The 21015-nt window shown below is 35.7% G+C and overlaps 1 protein-coding gene across 1 annotated transcript in view; it reads right to left on the bottom strand.

Moving 5' to 3' along the window:
• The window catches only part of HS2ST1 (heparan sulfate 2-O-sulfotransferase 1), a 136057-nt gene that overhangs the window by 17874 nt on the left and 97168 nt on the right, over positions 1 to 21015 (bottom strand). Inside the window, exons 2-3 of the mRNA XM_004679185.2 lie at positions 11536 to 11774; positions 1204 to 1289 (exon numbers count right to left, since the gene is read on the bottom strand). Of these exons, the coding sequence (XP_004679242.1) occupies positions 1204 to 1289; positions 11536 to 11774 (325 nt within the window). The remainder of the gene's footprint in view (positions 1 to 1203; positions 1290 to 11535; positions 11775 to 21015) is intronic.

Genomic DNA, 21015 nt, shown 5'->3' with positions numbered 1-21015 from the left:
AGTTTATTTTAAAGCTGCCTATAAAATGTTTTCAATATTGTAGTATGAATTATTTATAGAAAAATGTACATCTAACTTTAAAGCCACCATTTTATTGAAAGATCATAAGTACTGGGGGAAGAATTAGAAATAAAAAGAAATAACAATATATTGTTTTATGTATGTAATATCTGGGAGACTCCTTTATAATTACCTTTTTTTTTGAAAAGTTGAGACATAGTATCAAACTGAACCAATAATAGCTCACTAAATTTCTCAAATTTAAAGTGTTAAACTGACAAAGGATTAAAAAAATAATTTTCAATTTTTACACAGGATGCTCTTTAAAATTGACAAAGAACATGCGGGTGTATTATGTTGAAGTGAGGACTGTTAATGAAAAGACTGAGTGAACATGTCTAAGGTACATAAAAAAATTTTAATGTTCTTGAAGTTAATATAGGATCTTATTAAGAAATAAACCCACATTCAAATGCATAGGCAAGCTGAATATATTTAAAATATTCCTTTTGATCAGTTTTCTGATCAGTTCTTAATATGGCAAAAGCTCTAGGAAACAACACAGTGAGCCGATATTGTTAGTCAGACTACAGTTTTATGAACTCTTCTTGCAAGAATTATGATGTAAACACCCTGATCTACTCCTCCCCCCAGCAAGGAAAATGAGTTTCCGACATCTACATGAAAGAAAATAAAAGAAAAACCACCATTAAGAGGGGGAAAAAAACCCTCTCTTTGGTATTTATCACAGTTTTAAAGCTAAAACTTGGTAATCCAGGTAATGTACACTTTACTGTTCTTATTTGAGAAACACATGCACTAGGGCACTAAGAACTGAGTGAGGGTCTTCGCTTTCTCAGTTCTTCATGACTTGATAATCATAAACTGTTGCTTGGTTCAAATCTGGATCCTCATGAAATAGTGCCATTCTGGCTATACAGGAAACATAAAAGTAATAATTATAAATAACTTCATCGGTTATTGCCTAAATTTGATGGACCTTGCATTTCTAAGATTAGTTTGACAATTATCACTTTATGAACACTAGAGGGCAGTAAAACATTAGAAAGGAATATTTAAATTACTTCTCTAAAGTGACAAAGGCAAGCCAGTACATATTTTTAAATCCAAAATGTGAATTTATTCTTTTTAGGTTGCTGAAGTACAAGGCATTCTTTAGTGGATGATTTTGGTGTAACTTACTTTGCAAAATCCAAATAAGAAACATGCCCATGATAAAAACCTGGTTTCATCTCTTTCCAGGAAGTTATGTTCTTTACAAAACGCACCTAAAAAAAAGAAAGCACACTCATTAGTTAAGTATAATATAAAGATATTGACAACTGATGATAGCAAAATTCTTTCATTTAAGCATTTAAAATCAATCATGCAAAGTGTGACATTTAAAGTGCTTGAAATACAAGTTTCATCTGAGGAAAAGTATGTGTGATCTGTAATTACAAATCATTATATAGAGCTACTTTGTCCACACTCAGAAAACAATGCAATCTTTTACAGTATTGTATTGTGAGTACATCTCCTGTGGATGGGCAGCACTTGGCTTGGGAGAGTCTCTGCATGTCAGCTTTATTCTCAACTGTAATTCAACTATCTCAGCAAATTTATCTTTATTAATAAAATGAATAAAATTAAAACCAGTCCTTAAACCAAAATCATTAAGAATGATTATCAAAAGACTTTAAAGAGTAAAAAGCAGATACCTTAAATTTGTTGGTTAAAAAGTTTAATAATATTAAAGATGTGATATCACTAAAATAAAAAATTAATATCTAAATATTGCTATTTTAACTTATGATAATTAAAAGTATGCAAAAGATCAGTTAATATGATTCTTTAAGTGTCAATGCAGTAAAAAACTTCTTAAAGAATATGTTAATACAGAAATAAGCCTAAGTACCTCCTGTTGCAAAGAAGTAATATGCCATTTTTCAAAAAAAAATGATATTTTGAATAGCAGTATGTGCATGATAACCAGAGTGGTTAAGAGTAGCTTCTGGGGCCCTCCCTGGTGGTGCAGAGGGTTGAGGCGCTGCACTAAGAAGCTTAAGCCACTTTCTCATGAGTTCGATACCCGCCTGCCCCGGAGAAAATCCACATGGCGCGTTCCTGGCCTGCCCTCTGCTCCCCTCAGTGGTGTACTTCGTAGATCTGTCTGTTCTGCTCCCCCTCTGTCCCTGGTGAATCCTCCCACCCTCTGCATCTCTGGCCTGTACCCCAGTTCTGTATGCATAAATAAATAAATATTTAAAAAAAAAAAAGAGTAGCTTCTGGATTTGCAGTAACATGTGGGGTCAGGGTAGAAAGGGCCTCACACCTTGGAGGGTACTCAAAGCATCTATACCTGGTGACCTCAGCCTCTAAGGCAAAAGCCCGACCAATGCATAATCTCAACAATTATCGGTCTTTCACTTACATTTGAGAACAGACTTCAGACGGAGATATTCTGGAGTATGGAATTAGTATGCTAACAGTAATGAAGGGTAATGATCACTTCCTGGATATTGTCAGGCGAAGAAGCAGCCACATGTCAGAGGTGAACTAAGGGAAATGGAAGATCCTCTAGGAGAAGAATTTTTTTTTTTAAGATTTATTTATTTATGCATACAGATCTGGGGTACAGGCCAGAGATACAGGGGTGGTGAGAGGATTCACCAGAGACAGAGTGGGGAGCAGAACAGGCATATTGACAAAGTGCACTGCTGAGAGGAGCAGCGAGCAAGACAGGAGAGGTCTGATGCGATCATCTCCAGGACTGGGGATTGAATTCACACTGAAGCAGCTGCAGCTTTGCTTGCAGTGCTGCGTCCTAACCTGTTGTGCCACCAGGGAGGGCCCAAGAAGAATTTTATTTTTTATGATAAGCATTAACAACTCAAATGCTAGAAGAAAAAATAATGAGTCCTATCTCAGTAACTTTCTCATACACAATAAAATCTGAGATATTATAGACAACAAAAGTAGGGTGCCTTAGAAAATACACACTTACATTTTAGCAAATGTTTTCAATGTTTCCTCACCAAGATATAGGTGATTTAAGGTTACTGTGTTTCTTTCTATTTGTTCTTCAAAATGAGACACCAAGTTAAAATATCAAATGACAAAAGAAAACATAAATAATTTGATGGCTCAAAATTGATCCTTAAAAAATTACATGCTGAATATGAAGTCTTTATAACTGCCACTTAATACATATATACATTAGGTTGTATGAAAAATCAGTTTAAGTTTTTCAACCAAAAATGAAAGGGGGAAGAGAAGGCTAAGAGAAAAAGGAATTGGATCAAGGGTGTGCAGACAAAATTAGCAACTTCAGCTTTTCAAAAGCTGAGATTTAATATAGACATTGTGGTGTAATAAACAACTAAAAGGACATGATAGATTATAGAGTCTGAGTAAATAGTGTTATATAAGATAAATGTTAGAGAGTATCATAGCACAAATCTATAGTATACTATGGTGAAAGACTTAGATGGAAATAAGAGGCAGTCTACATTTCATGTGTCCTTTGCCCTTCCACCACTCTTAAGGACGGTCAATATTAAACTAAACTGTCCTAAGGATGAATGATATTTCTGCTACTGTGTGTCCTGCAATGTGGGTGAAGAGCCCAGGGTGCTGAATATATCTGACTGCTGCAAGGCTTCTGAAATTTTAATGTGCAAATGAATCATCTGTGAGTCTTGATAAAATGAAGATTCTGACTGAGTACAGCTGGAGTAGGGCCTCAGAATCTGTACTTCCAGAGAATCTCCATGTGATGGCCACCTCAGCGGCCCATTTGGAGGGCAAGATTCAGCAAGTGGAGGCCCAAGAACTAGTTCCTGTTTTTTTTTTTTTTTTTTAATGTGAGGACTGTTTTTGTAGTGCCTGAAAAGGAAGTACGGTCTATAAACACTCTGTAGCAAGTTTTTTTTTTTTTTTTTTTAATGTGAGGACTGTTTTTGTAGTGCCTGAAAAGGAAGTACGGTCTATAAACACTCTGTAGCAAGAGTATACTCTCATATTTTCTTTTTTCTTTTTTTTTTAAAGATTTATTTATTTATGCATACAGAACTGGGGTACAGGCCAGAAGCTCGGGACAGTGAGAGACAGCGTGGGGAGCAGAACAGGCAGATCGACCAAGTACACTGCTGAGGGGAGCAGCGGGCAGGTCAGAAGAGGTCTGCCACGCCATGTGGTCACCTCCGGGGCAGGCGGGAATCGAACTCATACGGAAGTGGCTTTAGCTTCTCAGTGCAGTGCTTTAACCCGCTGCGCCACAAGGGAGGGCCCATATTTTCTGTTTTTATAAAATGGAAGAAAGTATACTGAACAAAAGCAAATTTCTAAAGACAATCTTAGGAGCTACAGAAGGGGATACAGGAACAGAATGAACCCTGCCCACTTAGTCTTCCTCTTTTTTCTACCCCCACAGAGTGATGCCTGAAGCATACTAGAAAGAAAGTATTCCAGAAAACAAACTTTAAATACCAACAAAATGAAAAATAGGGCTGTGTCTCCAGCTGGACACAGAGAACAGAAAGCAGAGAACAGAACCAGGCATGACTTTTCTGCTGCAGTCACCAGTGTCTAACTCTCTGGTTTACAGAATCAGTATTTTTAGAGGTGGAAGGGTGTGTTCTGATACCTCCTAGTCCTATGCAGTGCTGTAAAGTCATGTTACCTCAATTAAAAAAAAAAAAAAGTTTTTAAATATCTTGACTCCAAATAAAGTCTTATATATAGACAGTTAGACTAGGCTTCTTTTTTTGACCAGTTCCTCAGGCAATAAAAAGGCATAACTAAGTCAAAGTGACTGTTGAGAAATGGTTGTACAATAGGAGAAAATTTCACATGGGATATTATTGCTTTTACATTCTGTACACTCCTGCCTGGTAAAGTATATAAAATACACAGAATCTTTTCTCTAATTGTCAACTAAGAGAATACTGAAAACTACATAATATATGCATATATATATATTTTTCCTTTCAGCTCAACATTTCAAGCAGTATGTTAAAAAATGTCTCATTGATAAAGTTGTGGGTGATTTACAATTAAGCAATGAATTAAAAGATGCTGATCTGAGAGTTATCTTCCCCTTATAGGGAAGATAAAAAAGTACTGAGCAAACAAATGATGTAATAAAACTAAAGTGGCCATCACACTAACATGAAGAATAGTCTGAGGACTTAGAAATGTCATTTAACAACTACTGAAAACTCCCTGGCATCCAAATCTCTTCTCTGAAAGTGACCTCCAAGAATATAACTTAATTAACTTCACACCTCTGTAGAATAGTATGTCTTTAAAGTTTGCTCTTCAAAGTACTAATTTGGCCACTTCTTTTATCCATGTTTATTATTGACCTTCTGGTTCTTCAGAATCCCCCCCTTCTCTACTCTTTTCACTTTCCCCTCTTGTCTAGTATGACTCTGTCTTGTTACCCTTCCTCCATCATTTGCCTTGTTTTCTAGTTCGTTTTCTTCTGGTTTTCCTCTGTGATGAGAGTTTCTGCCCAAGACGCTGAGATAAAGCTCTGGAATATAGAGCCTTCAGAGGAAATGAAGACTGGGCACGCAAGCTCCTACTCAGTCCAATTTTATACATCCTCACTGATTACACATGGCACTAATGAATGGACAAATGAGAGGCAAAAAAGGAGCGGAAGTAACAAATGAATTAAAGAGACTAGAAAACATAGAAAATTGGCCTGGAAAGAAGAAATAAAGGCAGCATGGTGATTTTATTCAAAGAGTATTTCCATTTGCTGATTGAAATAGGCTATCAAGAAAGATGTTTCAGAAGTAGCAGTAAGATATATAGTACATGAAAAGAGATGTTTTTATGGCTAGCCTGGAGCAGATCCTCAACTGTGATTTTTGTCAGATTTTATAACTCAAGTAGAATCAGGCTAGCAAGTAATCAGAAGAGACCTTTAGGGAAAACACAAGCAATGTAGGTAGTGTTGATGTGATTTATTTGCTAGTTTAGTCAGACCTGAGCCAAGATACAAGAAAAAATGCTAAGAAAGCGCCATCTCACTAAGTGTATTTAAACCTACATTCTTAATATGATTAATCTCAATATTATGATTATCTGTGATCATAGAAGAACTTGTTTTCACTAACTAAAAGTAAGAATGTCATCCTGAACACCCTGGCCAAATTCCAACTTTGTAATTACTACATATTGAATGAATACTACTATTAACTTGGGTAATTACTATATAGCAAACTCCTACTCAGGCATATACTTAAAATAAACATCCATAATACAGCTGTGGGTAGTTTCATGAGACTAAAGTAGAACAGCAGGTTTCTATGTGAAAAGGAAAACTGAGAAATAATAAAATCTACAAAATGTGCAGCAGAAATAGGACAATGTCTTCACTAAAGTTCAGAACTGTGTTGTTCAGTCCTTTTATTTTGGGGGAGGGGGTGTGTGTCCCAAATCACCTGAGGGAAAGGCATATCATATTACATCAGAGGAGCTCCCTCTGCCAATAAATATCATGGTCTTATACTTAACTAAGAATTACTTTAGAAGCTAAGTTGGTTTATTTATTTATTCATTAAAAAATTTATGGAGTATCTATTATAACTCAGGTACTGTTCCTAGCACAGGAGATACGGTGATGAACAGGACTGACATGATTTCTGTCCTTACAGTTTATAACAAAGGAAAAAGCAGTAAGCAAATCAATAAGTTTTAAGAAGAACTGAGAAAGAATGATGATACACTGTAACTTGGAGCAGGTACTTAATACATAAGAATGCATATTTAATACATAAGGTTTTTCTAAGAGGGTATCATTTAAGCTGAAATCTTAAATGGATAACATGAAGTCTGTCAGTGATGCCTTAAGAAGTACATTCTAACAGAAAATGCCTAGGTTTCTAAGTGTATTCAATGAGCCAAACGGTTCACTGTGGCTAGTAAAGAGGAGGCTGGAACAATGAACAAGGGCTGGATTAAAAGGGGCCTGTTGACCTACAGAAGGTACTTGGGTTAATTTTGGGAAGTATGAAGATGAATTTAAAGATAAGTACCTCACCATCCTAGGAACATTGTAATTCCATTAGCTGCAATGTGAATCAAGGACAAATACCTATATTGGAGCTTTTTGGAAACTCAGAATATTAGGATCCCTAACGGTTCTTCTGCATCAGAACCTCTATTTCAACTGATGACTACAGTATACGTATTATAGTTCAGCAGCACTCATCTAGAGAATTGCTCTGCATAACCAATGTCTGGCAATAATATCAAGCCATAGGCGCTAATGCAGTGATCAGACGTTGATTTAACAGCAAGTTGAAAGAAAAAAAGAAATTACTATGTTGTTCTACAGAGACTGCAAATGCTGACTATTTTCCATATCATAACAAAAAAGTGAAACATGATTACAGACCTAAATATATGAAAATAACTGATTATAAAAGATGCAACCACTTACACCTATTTAACACTTAATCAAAGACGAGTTTTTTTTTTACTGCAGAGATATTTTCATGATAGCAAAATATACGTTGTTGTCTCCTGCCTATTCTTGCATATTAAATGAATAAAATCCTCTCAAATATCAAACTCTCAGGACTGAGTCCACCTCATTCTTACTATAGTTTCCTCATGCCATATATCCTCAAATGTTTTTTTTTTCATGTCCATGTTCAATTTTTTCTTGTTTTATCCCAACTTCTTAATAAAAAAAAAAAAAAAAACCTAAACTATGGAAAAGCTGAGAGAATAGGCAACATCTGTACTTTTTCCACCAAGGTTGTTTTGTTAATATCCTCCCACCCTCCACCCCCCAGTTAACATTTTTCTGAATCATTTAAAATCAAGTAGCAAGTAGCAAACATTTTTTTAAGAGGGTACCTCATACCACAGACAAGTCTATTCAAGAATCTAATCACAGACAATGGTTTTCACAGCCTCTTTACTTTCTTAAAGTGTAGAGATATTGCACCACATTCCAACTCTTCCAGTGTCAGAACACTGCCATGTAAAAGAGTTCAGAGCAGTTGTTCTAGAATATGTTCTATAATATATGGACTTAACTATCTCTTCAAAGTGAGGTCCAAGCTAAACATTCTGGGGAGGAGCATTGTCGGTTAAACATTTTGGTGTCACTACCATAAAGGGATGTTTTCTTGATCACTCCTAGTTCCTGCAGCTATGTTTTACATTCCCAAGTAATAAGCTCTTTGAAAAATATGGTCTTATTTTTAAAATTTCTTTGTTATTTCCCCAATGAATGGAATGAAGAATTGAATGCAGAGCTGACAACTATTTCTAAGGAAAGCAGAATATACACAGCTACTATACATTAAATAGTTTCACACCAAACTGAAATATTTGGGCTTTGCCTCTAAAACTGTTGAGAAATGATTAAGTATGGGTCTAATATAGTATGTTCAAAATATACTCAGATACTAAACAGACTAGACAGATGAGGTTGGTAGGCAAGGAAAGAAAATGTGGTCATCTATTACATTAGAAAAAATTTTGAGGAGCAAACTGAATTTCAAATGACTTCAGCAGATTTAATAAAAATCTTAACTGTAATTTGAACCAGATACTAACTAGAAACTATTTCTTAGAGAAAGAACAAAGCAGGTCACTTAATCCTTATTTAAATAGTAAAGCAGTTGAGAACAGTACACAACACCAAAAAAACGCTATGTTAAAATCAAAGTATTTTATACAAAATGGGCTCTAGGAATATTTAAGAAGTTATTTGCTACAGGGCCCTCCCTGGTGGCACAACAGGTTAGGTACACAGCACTGCAAGTGAGCTGCCGCTGCTTCAGTGTGAGCTGGATCCCCAGCCCCGGAGGTGAACCACAGGGCGCGGCAGACCTCTCCTGTCTCGCCCGCTGCTCCCCTCAGCAGTGTACCTCGTCATTCTGCCTGTTCTGTTCTCCACTCTGACTACTGAATCCTGTCACTGCCCCTGCACCTCTGGACTGTATTCTGTATGCAAAACTAAATAAAATCTTAAAATATATATATATATAAATTATTTGCTCGACATCTATTCTAATTTAAAAGTTTACATTTAGATATTTACCAAACATAAAATAAAAATGTATGTAATATGCTACACAAAATAAAGGGATGCAGTAACTATGACTTGTTTGAGGAACTGCTTCTAGATCAAGGCACTAGTTAACAATTTTGATATGATATATTAGAAAATATTTTGTATATAATCATACTTAATTAAGATTAGATTTTGAACTACCAGCTGAAATTTTATTAAAGTGTGTCAGCTGATGATTAAAACTATTCCTCAGTTCCATACAAGTATGTGTTAAGTGCAGCTGATTATGAAATGTAATGCTTTTAAGGTAATGTTTATGCTTTTCTTCTGATGGCCTGCCTATATATCTATCTGTCTGTTACACACACACACACGTAATGATCAAGCAATTGAAAGAAAATATGAAGCTTTGTTTCATATTCCAAATGCAACTGGAAAACTGTACCATTACATGATACAGTAAATGTCATTTGTGGCAAGTTTCTACAGATTTAAATGGTAGTTGTCATTGTGAGACATCTTCCTGCTGCCAGACAACTTCATAAAGCCAATACAACATAATTCTAAAAATTGACCAAGCAAGTTCACAGAAGTTTTCAAAAAAATGTTCCCGAAGAAATCTAAAATCATTATGTAAGCATTAAATTTTCCTCTTAAGCCAAGATCTATTCTAAAAAGCAATCATGCAAATAGGTTTAAAATCAACTACACACTGTATAAAAACTGATTATTTAGGATACTTGGCCTTGAAATATACAATATTACAGAATGAATAGTTTTTATGACCCACTTAGCTAAATAAGCTCATGTTTCTTCTCATCTACAGAAAGAGTTATTTGCTTTGGCTGATGAATGTAGACTTTTGGTCCCATGAAAAAGAGTAATTGAGGATACTGCAGAAAGCCAAGAATTATATGGGCAGATGATATGCCATATACTATTAGCCTTACAAACAGCTCTCTAGCATGAAAGTGGAAGTTAACTGTGTGTATTAACATCATTCTCTTGCATCAGTGTAAGGACTGTGAGGTAATAATCAATTCTGTAATAATAAAACTTCTTCAGTTTCAAATAGATACAGTCTAACTGTATGAATACCACAGATAACTTTCTAAAAAGGTTATGCTGATATCATTAGGACTGAATAGTTCACCTTAAACAGTATTTCCAAACATCATCTTTTCCAGTCAATCCTACATGTAGCAATATTTGCAGAGAACTTTACATATTTGCAATTCTAGTTTTAACTCCAGGTATAGGCAAAATATGTGCTACTACTTCTAAAGTGGTAGTAAATTTGCTTCTTAAGAAAATTTCTGGGCATACCTGGTGGCACAAGAGGTTAACTTTCAGCACTAAGAAGCTATCAAAAGTCACCACAGCACAAATTCGATCCCTCCCAGACAGAGAGCTGACCCACATGGCACAGCAGACCTCTTCTGTCTCATCCGCTGCTCCAGTCAGCAGTGTTTCAGTAGATCTGCCTGTTTTGCTCCCTACTCTGTCCTGGTGAATCCTCTCCACCCTGCTGCATCCCTCGGGCTTATACTGCACAAATAAGTAAAATAAATCTTCAAAAAATAAGAGAAAATTTCTTTCCTGTTTGAATTCTGCTGCCTTACTGCCACTTTGCTCTGTGGCTGGCTTGTTCTGCTGCCAGTGACAGTGCTCACTATGCCTGGGTTGTGCCTCTGGTGAGGCTGGGAAACCATAAGGGGTTTGTCATTAGAAGTGATGATTCTGTAGATTCCTAACTGACCTCATCAGGTGACTGGTTAAGTTTTTGATGAACTCAAAGACTGCAACTGAGCCAGACAGAATACATGGGCAAAAGTGAGCATAATTATATTAAAAAGCCTCAGGAAGTGGGGAGAGAAGACGATCTTCCGGCCTCAACCACTGATATGCTTTTGCAAATAGTGCTCCAGCTATCTCCCTGAAATTTTGGTTAAAATACAATTTAACACACAAACTCAGGACATAGCTATTTCAGTCTTTGCTGAATAAAGTTCCCAAGAAAATTAAAAAAAAAAAAAAAAGGTCACATTACTATTTGTAATGATAATTCAATAGCCTAGTCACAAAATTGTGCTACAGAGGATACAGGCATTCATCAAATAAGGATTTCTCTATCATAAGTTTGACATACCATGATTTTTTATTGCAGGACATCTTGCTAATCATATTACAAGTTACTTTACTGAAAAACATCCTTTTTCTTTTCAAAAATTCAAGATATTAACATACCCATTTATTTCATACGTATCTGAATACATACTGTATGCAGGGAAATGTATCAAATATACATTTATAGAATATAGAAAAATATAGAAATATAGAAAAGTTTCATTGGTACCTTCCCCTAAGAGATTTAAGACCTATATATTCCTTTAAATGTGTTGCCCTTTGAGCTAGGGACATTTAAGAAGGAAAACTTGAGTGAAAAGTTGTCCGAAAACATTTATGTAATACCCAAATGGTGTTACCTGATCTTGTAGTGACATCACTGGATTATTTTTGGTAGTGTTGATGTGAAGAACATGGTATTTATTCTTTGCACATAGGTCATAGGCAATATTGGTAAAAGAGGTGCTTGCAGTTTTGGGGACTCTGTTATAAATGATCACCATGTCCTCCTCCTCATCTAAAGCTGTATCTTGCCGAGGGCCATCCATTGTATGCCGTTGTTCAATTTCTCGGACTTCATGTCTTGCAATAGCCCTTTCTGCAAGAAAAAAGGTATAAATTTAGTTTTATAAAGATGTTATAAAAGTACTGAAAATCACTTTCTATTCCTGGTATATAATTTCCCTATTCAAGATCTGGGTAGGAAGAGTTGAGGAAATATATTTGAGGATGAAAAGTTCAGAATTATCTTGAAGGATAATACAAAAGCATATCAAGAACAAAAAATAAACAGTCATCAAGTTTAAGTATCACAGACCAGAGTTCTTCAGTGTAGGTCAAAAGTCCTTTTATATTCTAATAGGATTTCTATAGCCTGAATTATTTCTCAAGTACACAAAGACAGACTAAAAAGAATACTAAATTTTTCACAGTAAAAAATGCACCTATAAATCACTTACAATTTCAGTCAAGATTTTCAAATTTTAGTTACTCTCTGGTTTATGTAAATTAGGCAGGGCAGAGATTACAAATGTTGGGAGTTTCAGGTAATCAGAATAGAAATAACACCATCACAAAACTTTTCTTTTTTCATTGTTGCATTACAAATAAGCCCAGGCAAAATTAATTTCTGCAACAATATGGTTCTTCTAATTCAAAACACTGTCTACCATGCAGTTTAAAAAGCAGATATACTTGGCTTTCCTACTACTCCCCATTTAATGTAAACTACAACTTTGAATTGTTTTTAGAGTAAGGAAGGAATATAAGGGACAAGGAAAAAATGAAGGGGGAAATGTCTTTAAGACACAAATCACTGTCCTCAGAGACAGCTGCCCCTCACAGCATGCACCCTCCTATCACCAGATCTGTACAAGCCATCTCACCCCTCACCAGCCTTGAGCAATTCAACTCTCTACCCTACCCTGCCTGCTGAACTTCTCAACCTTCACATTGACTTGAATCATCATTTGCAAGGGAAGAAATCACACAAATACACAATGTATGTAAATATACCCCATAGTACAGTTTATACTTGTCAAAACTGCAATTTTACATTATATATATGGCTATTATTATCGGCCTACAAAAAGGTCAACGACATAAGTTTAATAAAATGGTATGAAAATGCAATGTGGTATAATTATCACCACAAGTTCAGGCTTCAAATATTGTCTGACCCTGTATCTTAAGTTTTGGTTCAGAAGATGTGGTTACTACTTTACAGAGAGCAAACCCTGAGGTGAGAATTTGCATTTAAAAGATGTGCATTAAAGTTCCAGCTCTACTGACTAGAAGAGGGCATTAGACGTGGGCGAGACGTGGGCGCTGCAAAACAGGAGACACTTATATTCTATATAAGTGTATACATATGTATCCAAAGTCTCTGTGGATATGCCTCCTCCTCCTCCTCCCCCCTTTCATTCCTTGCAAGAGTTGGTTAGGAATATGGAGAGAGGTGAACATGGGAATGACTAAAACTGTCTCGGTAATCAAGAACAGCATGGTAAGAGCACCTTGGACAGAATCTTAGGAAATATCAAAACTAAAGGGTCCAACAGAAAAAGGCAAATCACAGAATATGACTAAGACATCGAAAGGAAAAGAATCTAGGAGAGACCTTTAAAAATATATACCACATTAGAAAAAAAAATTTCAAGTTGACAGTGCTTCCCAAATGAACATAAATGTCAGGTAATGTATGATGCCATAAGCATCTATCAATGCATAGGATTTAGAAGTTGTCTTAGATGATATTCAACAAGTATCTACTGAGAGCCTATAAACATTTAATATTCAGTGATTTTAAAGGATTTAAACAACCTCACGCTCTTATCATAGTCAAAAGGTATTACGGCATTCCTCTGTTCTCAACCCTCCCACCCCACCAAAGGGAATAGAATAGCACTGATAACATTCAGATATTGACAGAATTGTGGAAGGTTTCCTCCAGCAATCCAAACGTGTGTAAAATTACCTTTAAAAGATTCACCTATGGGGGCCCTCCCTCGTGGCGCAGCGGGTTAAAGCACTGCACTAAGAAGCTTAAGCCACTTTCACATGAGTTCGATCCCCGCCTGCCCTGGAGGAGATCCCTATGGTGTGGCAGACCTCTCCTGACCCGCCCGCCCGCTGCTCCCCTCAGCAGTGTACTTCATTGATCTGCCTGTTCTGCTCCCCACTCTGTCTCTGGTGAATCCTCTCATCCTCCGCATCTCTGGCCTGTACCCCAGTTCTGTATGAATAAATAAATCTTAAAAAAAAAAATTCACCTATGATCAACAAAGCTTAATTTATTTTTACCAGTTTTGTTAAAATCAAGTAATTGTAAAATAAGTAGATTTTATGCTTTGTTTCTTAAATAAATATCCATGTTACACACAGAAACATAATGACTAAAGAACTATAACTATAAACTTTAACATATCTAAATACTGCTTTGAAAATTAGCTAATAAATTGATTTAAAAGATTTTTTTTTAAAGAAGCTATTTAGTCTTAGGCTTTTATTTCTTAAAGTGATAAAACTCTAGCTGGACCATGAAACTAACATGTTTTAAAATTAATCATTTTTTATGTGTATGGAATTATGATCTGTGTACTTTACATGCTTAAATTTTTCTTATTATGAAAATATGCAAATGTAAGTCATTTGTCTTCATTCAAGTAACATATTTATGCACATATTATGTTTTTACTTTGCTTAAACAAACAGGATAATTAATTACATTGTGTTATGCCCAAACTACATGAAAAGAATGTAGAGAATTTTATAGTAGTGTTTTATAAAATCAAATCTTACTTAGCTGAACAATAACATTAACTAATGTTGATAGTAAACCTCTCTTTTCTCCTGTGACAATGTCTAAAACCAATGAGACTATTTGCAATATTGCCATATTTTCACCTACTAGGAATTCAGTTCTATTTCTTTTTTTATCAAAGTGGTTCTGCCTCGAGTTAGTACAGCTTTTGTTGAGGCTCCATTAAATCAAAAGAGAAGTTTTACAACACATTTGTAGTGCACTTACAGCAAGTAGGCAGTATATTTAAAATACTTAAGATGTATTTTGAGGTAATGGTTTTTTTCATGTTTGAGTAATGAATTATAGAGACACTGCCATCGAAGCTATTTCAGAATCACCACAAAACACATAGTTTACAAATAATATGGGGTACAATCTGAGAGTTCTGAAATTATAGATAGGCCACTCATTAATGTGCCCAACACCGAAGGTGGACATGGTCTCCATGGCAATTCCTGCTCTCCCAGACTCCTGCTGAAGAAAGCACATAGCTCAGCTCAAAGAGCCTTTCCAGAGGCAGATTACCAACAAACTTCAAGTCTTTTAAAAGACTATTCATAACAGTAATAGTCACCTATCTCTGCATTGACTGGATACTAAAGACCTTTACTTATTGAAAGAATATAATAATCAAGCTAAATATGAAACATTGCAATAAATGTGCCAACCTAAATTTTACACAGCATTGAAGTCACAAAGTTGTATGCTAGATTAAGTAAAAGAGACAGAAGGAAAGATTCTTTTTTATCACAATAGAGCCTATAATGACTATTTTTTAAGTTATTAAGGAAAGTGAATTTATAATTTTAAAACTCTCCCAAAAAAGTAATCTCCAGGCACAGATGGTTGGAGAATTCTACAGTCTTTAAAGGAAATACTTCCCAAATCATTTTATGAAGTTAATATTACCCTGATACAAAGCCAAAGAAAGATATGATAGCACAAAAAGGAAACTATGCATCGATATTCGTCATGAATATAGATGACAAACTTCTTAGTGAAATATTACCAAATAGAATTCAACAATATATAAAAAAGAATTACCATTATCAAGGTGGATTTATTCCAGAAATGCAGGGCAGGTCAACTGCTTTGTGTTAAATATTGATGGCCTTAGGACAAAGTAAATATGAACAAGGAAGGTAACTGCAAGAAGGATAAAGCTGGGGACTAGGCCCTCCCTGGCGGTGCAATGGGGGTTAAAGTGCAACACTATGAAGACACCCGCAGCCACTGCAGCACAAATTCAGTTCCTGGACAGGGAGATGACACAGATGACATGGCAGGTCTTTCCTGTCTCATCTGCTGCTCCCCTCAGCAGTGTAATTCAGTACATCTGTCTGTTCTGCTCCCCATTTTGTCTCTGGTGAATCCTCTCACCTCTTACACCTTTGGCGTGTACTCCAGTTCTTTTATGCATAAATAAATACATCTTAAAAAAAAAAGCTGGGAACTAGTAAAAGCTGGATTAATGGCTTAGGTGAAAAAAACAGATGAGGGAATTGGAAGAGTGTAAGACACAGTCTTCAAGGATCAGTACTGAAGAGGAGAGTGGTATCTCTCACTGAGTTTAGAATTAAAGGCAGCAGAAGAGCAACTGGGGCAGAAGAAAGAAAACCAGGATATTTGGAAATCCATTATTTTCACAATGGTTTGTATCCTGAGCATTGATAAAAATGCTGTCAAGTCTAAAACACTTAAGATGATCAGTCAGAGAAAGCGTTAACAGTAAAGATGTAAACTGGGGGTATATAGTATCTGTTCCCTCCCAGCCTCGTGGAAAGCCCCATCAAGTTTTTGGAGAAAGGGAAAGCAGGAAGATGATAAAGGAACTGCTTTAACAAAGGGCTATGTAACACACAACAGCACTGTTTTAGTGAGGAAACACCAGCTACTAGAATACATTTTTAATTGCTTACTATATAATAAAGTTTAGTTCTTGTCCAAGTGCCAATGTGAGTATTCCTGGTTGGGAGGTGGTCTTTCACAGTGATTCAAAGAATCAAGCTTCTCTTTCCAGTGACTTGACCTTCCCTAGGACCTCAAAATCTTTTGTATCAAGTTACTAAACTTAAAACAGAAGGTCCAAAAAAAGTAACAGTTTCTTAAGTATGTTGGTAAATATTATTCATACAGCAGACACCTGGATGCAGCGGTTGTGATGAAGTCCTGGGGTGGGCATTGGTTCCAAGCAATAAATATGCATCATGAAAGGCAAATAACGGACAGTTAGTACATGGCCAGCTCCACACAGGGGCGACAAAGCAGATTCACACACAGTGAGAAAATAGGAAGAAATGGGTGGTGTATGTATGTGTGTGTGTGTGTGTGTGTGTGTGAGAGAGAGAGAGATTTTTCTTCCACTTCTACATGAAACATAGGATCAATCATGGCACAATAATGGCTCCATACTTTCTGACATTTTCTACTGGAGCAGCTGCAGAGGCAATGATATTTGATGATGACCCGGCTAGCCAATTATACAAAAGATGAGCAACAGATGCTTGCAGGTAATATATCTGCATTTTCTTTCTTTCTTTTTTTTTTTGAACACATGTGAAACATCTCTGGAAGATTTCAAAAAATGGCAGAATAATGTTTTAATGGAGAATGAGGTGCTGGATGAAAATCTGAGGTCAAGAACAAATGCAAAATAGACTATTACATAAATGATTCCCTATATGTGCACAAGATTCATTGAAGGAAACTTGGATTACCCATTTAGACACAGTAAGTTTGAGGTGCCCACAAAACATCCAGGTAGTAATATGTACATTACAGAAGACGTAAACCTCAGAAGAAAGTTCTGAGCTAAAGACAGAAATTTAGGGGTTCACAACACAAAGGGAGCAGCTGAGGTCAAGGGAATAAATGAGATAACAAAGACTGAGTACAGAGATAAGGACAGAGCATCAAAAACCGGTAGTTTTAAGACTATCGGTCTTTGATTTAAAAATCTCTCCGACCAACAACACTTTTAGTTTATGCATAAACAAAATAATCCTGCAATATCATCGCATGATCATGTTCTTACCTATTATGAAAACTTTAAATTCTTTTGACAGCACTGTCTACTTTTAAGTAGAGTTTAGTATACTTCAACAGATAAGGCAGCTAGGCAGAAGACATATATCCTTGCTTTACATCTTGCTAATGTGCCTTTGGAGAATGTTTTTGGAGGGCTTACCAAGTTTTACAATTCACAAAGCATATTCTATAGTTAGAATATGCTTCATTAAATGCGAACATGTTTCTTTAAAAGTAAAGATGTGATTACATAGGCTATGTAAAGAAGGTAGAAAGTAGGTTTCTCAGGGAAGACACTTAAGAATTGTTAAAAATGTAAATAACCACTGCAGGAAAAATACAAAGAAATGCAAGTTCTATAGTCCAGCTAAAACACTAATTTTGACATTAAACTGCCAGGAAGATTCTGATTTCCTCAATTTTTAGCAGAAGTCCAAACTGCCATCAAAATAGATGTGCTTTGTTGAAATAAATACCACACCAAGATTACAGCATTTTCAAAATCAAGAAAATGCCAACACTGTCTACAAAACTGAATTATTTTCACACTTCAACAACTGCACCTGGCGCTCCATTGACTAGTAAGTAAAAAGAATAAAGAGGAACTAGGACTCAACTCCAGCTGGGTTTGGAGATCATTAACTAAAACCCAATGCAGCAGCTGTTTGAAAATTAGAATTAGTGATGCTGAATACTTGCCATTATTTCACAAGGACTTGATCTGCATCATATTTCTAGACAGCAGTTTTCAATTTGAGCATGCCTCAGAATCACTTGGAGGATTTATCAAAATACAAGTTCCTGCTTTTCATCTTTTCCAGTTACTAATTCAGAGCCTAGGAATTTGCATTTCTAGTTTCCAGGCAATGCTAGTATGACAGTTAAGGAACATTTTAAGAATTTATTCTTATCTTGGGTCTCTTAAAAACAGTTGTAGACTAAAGAGAAGTTATTCCCCCTTTTTTGTTTTCTCAAAGATTTATTTATTTATGCATACAGAACTGCGGTACAGGCCAGAGGTGCAGAGGTGGTGAGAGGATTCACCAGAAACAGTGTAGGGAGCAGAACAGGTGGACTGATGAAGTACACTGCTGTGGGGAGCAGTGGGGTGTCAGGAGAGGTCTGCCACGTCATATGAGTCACCTCTGGGGCAGGCGAGGATGGAACTCATGCTGAAGTCGCTTTAGCTTCTTAGTGCTGTGCTTTAACCCACTGCGCCACCAGGGAGGGCCCCAAGGAGTTACTCTCTCTTTTATGTTCCTTACTCCCATTAGTGGGGACTCTGCAATAATTTTAGATATAGCTTAGATCTGTGATAAATACTTTTCACCTCACAGTTTAAACTAGGTATGGAGTGTTCTGGCCATGGTATCTGTTATTCTTAAATTCACAGTATTGATTCTGCTGGGCTAGATGGGTGACCCATCTCCCTTATTGTTCCCCATCAACCATTAGGATAGGCAGCACCTCCCTCAAGGATATTGTAATTTATCATTATGGGAAGGACAAGTGAAATGTTAAAATTATTCTTGAGAACAAACTGTTATCAAACCATTAGAGCAATGTAATATTTATTAATTCCGCCTGCCTTTTACTTTCCCCTACCCGATCTGGTCTGAAATCATAATTTTCGGAAACAACCACTAATTCAAGAACCATTTTAACAGTATTCACTTTGCAGCATTTAACTCTACATGAAGAAACTGATTAGACTATAGCCTACAGTCTTCGTTTGCTAAAATATTAATTGATGTTCAGGTAGATTACATATTATCTGTTGTCAAGACTGAAAAAGGAGTTTCACATAAATTTCTATTTTATGGTGCTAAATCTTCTGAAAAACGGTGTTATAGGTTTTTAGCTATATTCAGGTTTTTAAAAATTAAGTTACAGGCCTTAAGATCTGGAGAAGTTGATTGTAAAATGCCAATTTCCAAGATTCTCCTCCTTTGCATTATGATTTATATAACAAAAAATGGTCATTATCCAGCATCCTGTTAATGATAATTTTTTACTAGCTGACAATTCCAGATGCCCACGATGCAATGATGATTATTATTCTCAGTAATGATAGGAGATACGGGAAAATTCTACACAGCAGTATCAACCACTTGGTTATCTGGTTCTCAATTATGTTTTATTGTATTTTAATTATGTGAAACGTTAATAACTATGTAACTTTTGGAGCAAGTTGAAAACTAAGTAGTATATTATTTTGCCAACAACTAGACATTTACATACAATACTATTAATGATCATGTTTACTATATACATTAAGTTACTAAAAAGCAATCTGTATATGTCTCCTGTTAAGATTCAAATCCATTAATTGTGGGAAGAGGAACTTATTTCTCTGGTCTAGTCCATTATAAAAAGGTATGGGTTATGAAGTTCATGAAGATGAGACAAAGTACCAATTATTCAGAACTATTTTGTGGCCTTTTTAATGTATTTAAATCAGGCAACCTAGTAAGCACATTCTAACTCTACATTAGAAACAATGAAACTGTAGAAAGTGAAAAATCACAGCTGAACTAATGTGATTTACTTCTGAGGAGGAGAACGTGATTCTTCTTTTCTTTTTGAAGCCACTTTCTTTCTCCATCAGAATTATTATCATTGTTACCCAGCATAGAGTGTACTCAATAAATTTGCTTATTGATTTAGTTCTTTATTGAGCAATACAAGAAAAGAATAATTTCAAAAAGAAATGAAGGTGTGATGTGATCTGATCCCTAGCAAACTAGCAATGATAAAGCATGGTCAAAGCTGAAGTTTCACACATGCTAAGACTGTTTCCTGTAAGTTTGTTATTCTACACTCTCACACTCAATTCTCAGTACTTTTTCTTCTAATGTTGCCAATACTGTGATAAGGAGCAGAGAAGTCAAAGGTCAAAGGAAAGTAACCAGGACAGGACCATAGTTCCTGAACATAGACAAACCTAAGAATAATAATCAAGCAATATCTTAAAATAGTCAGCACACTCTGTAGGGCTGGTGAACACTGGAAATCAGTTTTAAAAAGTTCCCAATGTGATTTAAGAATTTGGGTAAAAACAAAAATAAAACCTACTGATAGGAGCCATTACAAGTATACTAGCACAAAATGGAACTGGCTATGGCATTCTGTAGTAACCTTGGCTTATGACCGTCCCTATGAATGTCATTCCCCATTTCATCCTTACATAACGAACATTATGGAAAAATTCTCTTTGGCATAATTTCTCATCTCTTGACACCACTCTATGTTTAATGGAACACCAGTTTGTTTCTCAATTTTGGCTTTTTTATTTTTCAAAACTAAGAAATAATAAGCCTGAAAAACAAAGTATTTTATAAAACAAAATGGCTATAGGAACCACTGAAATTTAGGAATGAGGTTATTTAATACTAAAATCTATAAAAAAAATATGAAACATAGTGAAGTAGTCTTTAAAGGGAAACACATCATAGCATTTCATGATCATATTAGAAAATTAAGTCTAACATCAATGCATTACACTTCA

This window comes from Condylura cristata, unplaced genomic scaffold (assembly GCF_000260355.1).
Source record: "Condylura cristata isolate star-nosed mole 26May11 unplaced genomic scaffold, ConCri1.0 scaffold00008, whole genome shotgun sequence".
NCBI classification, from domain to species: domain Eukaryota; kingdom Metazoa; phylum Chordata; class Mammalia; order Eulipotyphla; family Talpidae; genus Condylura; species Condylura cristata.
The sequence above is the reverse complement of the archived record's forward strand: the minus strand, read 5'-3'. Positions and strand labels throughout refer to the sequence as shown.